Source organism: Dichomitus squalens, assembly GCF_000275845.1.
Source record: "Dichomitus squalens LYAD-421 SS1 unplaced genomic scaffold DICSQscaffold_27, whole genome shotgun sequence".
NCBI lineage: Eukaryota > Fungi > Basidiomycota > Agaricomycetes > Polyporales > Polyporaceae > Dichomitus > Dichomitus squalens.
This window is the reverse complement of record NW_006766909.1, coordinates 104,207-108,474: the sequence shown is the minus strand read 5'-3', so window position 1 is coordinate 108,474 and position 4,268 is coordinate 104,207. Positions and strand designations below refer to the sequence as shown.

Below are 4,268 nucleotides of genomic sequence, written 5' to 3'. Positions count from 1 at the left end.
CCGGCACGCTGAGATCGGGAGATATAAAGTGAGCCCTGACGGGAATGCGACAGACAGTGCCCACCGTATTTCCCCCTCGTCCGCGCATGTATCGTGTGGGGCTTCCACTGCCCGCTGCGTCGTAAGTATACCCCCCTCACCACTCGTCGGTCACGGCTGACGTTGACGGTGAGAGCAGGTCATCTCCTCGCCTTGTCCCATCCGGGGCGGGCGCAGGCTCCGGCAGAAACGCCGTTCGCCTTCGAATCGCGGTCGAGGTTGACCTCGGTTGACCTCGCAGGCGTCAGGTCCCGATCCCGAGCTCAATTGGAGGAGCTGCTGGTCCGCTGGTGGGGCTTGGCCTGCCGGGGATGAGTAGGTCGGTGTGCGCTCGCCGTCATGCGTCTCGGGCTTATTTAGTGTGTATATGTCGTTTGCGGACGTGGTTGCGGCCGATGAGACGCCTGAACGTGGCAGAGTCTTGGGGTGGCCGAGGCGCATTCCACGCTTCGTGAACGCGGCTGTCGATGGGCGAATTCGCCGCTTTGTCCTTCGGGACGGCCGCCGCGGCGGTCGGAATCTCGTTGCGCCGGGGTGGTCGACACCGACGTCGGGGCGCGCTCTTTGGGTAGACAGGGTTGTGTAAAGCCACGCGGGCATCAGTGACGACGCGCACATTAAGGTGGACGGCAGGTTTGTTGAACCGGCGACCGATGAGATGCTTGAAGGCGAACGCAGTGGCTGACGGGACGCTTGGCACGGGCAGAGCTTGGTGAAGGCGACTCCGGAAGGAGCCATCGGCTGCCCAATGAACTTGGCAGTCTTGCCCTCCATGATGGCAGGCTTGTGACAGCTGGGCGGAGGTTGCAGATGCGTCATGAGTTAGCGAATGCACGTGTATCTCACGCCGGCAGACAACTTACGATACAATTGGGAGCCGATGTTCCTGGCGGTCATCGACCGCGCTCCATGACGGGTCGCCTCGATTGGAGCACGCACCATGGTCCGAACGCGCGTCGTCTTGGCTGCGTAGGCCAGAGTAAGATCGTGAGCCCAATTGTGTCGGGCAAACCGCCCTGCCCTCTAAACGCATTTCGTCTTGAGGTCCCCGAGTTGTGCCTCGCGGGGGATATTTGTAAGGTACTGTGGACGAAGATGTCATCTAGATTGCATCCCAACAACGATAGGGACGTTCCGGCATTGAATTTGCCAGTAAGCGGGTCGATCCTGAACAACCTGAGCGGCTCTACCCCGGTGCGTGCTCACGCACGCGGGGCATCCTGCATCGCAGAGAGGATCTGGCTTTGGGTTACCGTCGGACGACGCAGGCTCCCTGGCGGACTGCACTGACAACGAATGGCCCAGGATCGCATGAGGCGTCGTGTAAACGTGGCATCATTCTTGGAAGCCCGCTAGGCCCGGGCCTCTTCGCACGCTGCGCCAATTGGACGTATGGTGCGTGCCATCTTCCGACGACGATCGACATGTGGCTTGCTGGGCATGCAGGTCAAGTATACCGGCACAGGGTGCAGTGCGTGCGTATATGGAAGGGACGGTTCCTGGACCGGAACGTTATGGCGATCTACCGCTGAGGGACCGACCAGCACTCAGACTGACGCGAGTCCCTCGGGTCCGAACGTGCAGCTGTGTAGGCCTGGAGGAAGGTCGCGAGCCTAGTCGCGTAGGGGGTCCGGCTGATATTGTGCCAAGATGGCGTGGCCGAACTGCGCTACCACCTCTCAGGCTCGGTCTGCAGGCGAAGCGTTTGTTATTGACCGGCACGTCCTGGTGCATGGCAGATGAACGAGCGTACCGGCAGCCGTTGCATCGAGATTTTGGAGATCTGCGCCGTGTCTCGCAGTAGAGGTCCGTGTTGCTATTGAGCGGAGGGGCAGGCACTACGGGATCGAAAACAGAATCAGTCAAAACCCAGCGCGACCGTCATCGTGTTGGTGCGTCTACGGCACGACAGGGCCCAAGTCCGCAGAACTCACCGTGTAGAATCCGCATGATCGCCGCGCGTGCCGCTTCGTCGTGACAGGCCCAACCTTGATGTCCCGATTGTCGGCGTCAACTAATAGGTGCTTGGCTGACCGTCTGCCGTGGGCGACCGGACTCTGAGTGTGGTGCACGTCATCCCGATAGATGGTCGTCTTGCAATATGCGATAGGCGTCTTGCCCTGTCTGACAAGAGGACATGCGGGTTCGCGAGAGCCGTGCAGTTGTTTGATCGCTCATTGTGGGAGAAGTGCACCTTGTGCGCATAGGCTACTCGGCGGCGCAGAACGAGGATTCTGATAGTCTCACTTCTGTCAGACATGCTCAGTAGAGGGATGACGAAAGCCGGATAGTAGGACAACGAGCTTGCGTGGCGACGTGTTTGAGCGAGCGAGCGGTAGGTTCTCGTGCGGGCCCAGGACGAAGTCGCGCCGCTGTATCGTTCGCGTGCTACATCGGCCAACCTGTGGCCGAGAGACATACTACAGGGGCAATGTGCTAGTGTGATGGCGTCAGTACGAAGCTGTGCGGACGCGTTTGCACACGCTGGACGGTATCGTGCAGATTGGATATCTCGGTGCAAGGCCGCGGCACGCAGTGTGGCGGTGAGTGCACTACATAATCCGTCAATATATACAATGGCATGGCGAGATGTGAGGGCAAAGAGAGGGGGCGGGGAAAGACGTCTCGACTAGGCAGAGGAAGAGATGCGAAAACGAGCAGCGCCAGAAAACGGCAGCGAATGGACGGGTCCAGGCTTGGCGGACTGGCAGCGAAGAGGGCGAACAGTTGAGGGAACGCGGGCGAAGAGAGCGTTGAGCAGAGACAGCCAGGGTCAGCCAGCCAATGGGAGCTCTTGACGCGATTCACGGCAGCCAATGGGAGCTCTTGACGCGATTCACGGCAGCCAATGGGAGCTCTTGACGCGTTTCACGGCAAGTCATCTCGACATCACAGGAAGCATCCTCTTGCAAGTGCATGGGCTGTGGCGTATTGCAAGTAGACGCTCTGGACACGGCAACACGTGAAACATGGCTGTTCTCACGGGACACCGATACGCGATCGGATTTGGATGCGTCTGGGCGTCTGGTGGGCGCGTGTTCCAACGTGTGCTGCATCGACGGCTCCGACCACCACCTTCTTGCCCATCTTGAGTCTCCTTTCTTGCCCAATGACTCTCTTCTTGACGGTCTGATTCTAGGCACGCATGACAACGGCTGGCTCTTATAGCGGACACCTCGTCGATTCCTACATGGCTGCACAATCCCCTCGCGGACCCTTCGGACAACCACTTCATATTGCCACACACGGCGCCATGTCTTTCGCACCCCAGATGCACGGCACGTTTAGCAGCAACGGCGGTGCAAGTGTATTTGGCACGCAGTCAACCCTCTTCTCTGAGCCGTCCTTTATGGACGTGTCCGAGGAGAGCGCAAAGAAGATCGCCGCGCTTCAGGCAAAGCTCGACAAGAAGCTTGGTCCGGAGTACATTTCTCAGAGACCGGGACCGGGAGGGGGTCCTAAGCTCACCTACGCCGAGGGTGCGTTTTTCCTGCTCTCTTACAGTGACATATGCCTGAGGCTCACGGGGCGTAGGGTGGAAGATCATCAACCTCGCGAACGAAGTGTACGTCCATTTGTCCTGCTGCAGATGGTAGAGGGAGCCAATTGTCTGTAGGTTCGGCTTCAACGGCTGGAGCTCGAGTGTTGTCAACATCACAACAGACTTCATTGACTTCAACGAAGAGTCGCGACGCTTCAATGTCGGGGTCACTGCGATAGTGCGAGTGACACTACGAGATGGAGCGTTCCACGAAGACGTTGGATATGGTTTACTGGAGAACTCGAAGAGCAAGGGAGCCGCTCTTGACAAGGTGCGCCATATTTCACTTGCGCAATGAATACTCTAGAACGCGCATATAGTGCAAGAAGGAAGCGGTGACCGACGCTGTCAAGCGCACTCTGCGCAACTTTGGCAACCTACTGGGAAACTGCTTGTACGACAAGTCCTATACACAAGAGGTGATCAAGATCAAGGTTCCCCCAGTACGTCTACCCCCTATTTCATAGTGTCGCCATCGCTCCCTAGCACTCTCTGATGTACGAAGAGCTAATTAACGACCCTAGCCCAAGTTCAACCGTACCGACCTCCACCGCCGCCCCGAGTTCGAGGAGACCAAGCCCGACGTCTCCAACCTTCCTCAAGCCTCCGCATCCACCTCCCATACCACCTCTTACCCTACCGTATCCTCGTCGTCATCCGCAGGCCCCTCCCGTCCTATCATCAAGTC

At 58.5% G+C, this 4,268-nt stretch overlaps 1 protein-coding gene across 1 annotated transcript; it reads left to right on the top strand.

The window, feature by feature from the left end:
- Nucleotides 1-3,388: 3,388 nt before the first annotated feature.
- Nucleotides 3,389-4,047, top strand: DICSQDRAFT_64844 (recombination protein Rad52; the record flags this gene model as incomplete). The annotated part of the gene is made up of 4 exons (XM_007367624.1): nt 3,389-3,518; nt 3,574-3,604; nt 3,656-3,851; nt 3,901-4,047. The coding sequence occupies 4 exons, from the start codon at nt 3,389-3,391 to the stop codon at nt 4,045-4,047; spliced, it is 504 nt and encodes a 167-aa protein (XP_007367686.1).
- Between the last annotated feature and the right edge of the window lie 221 nt (nt 4,048-4,268).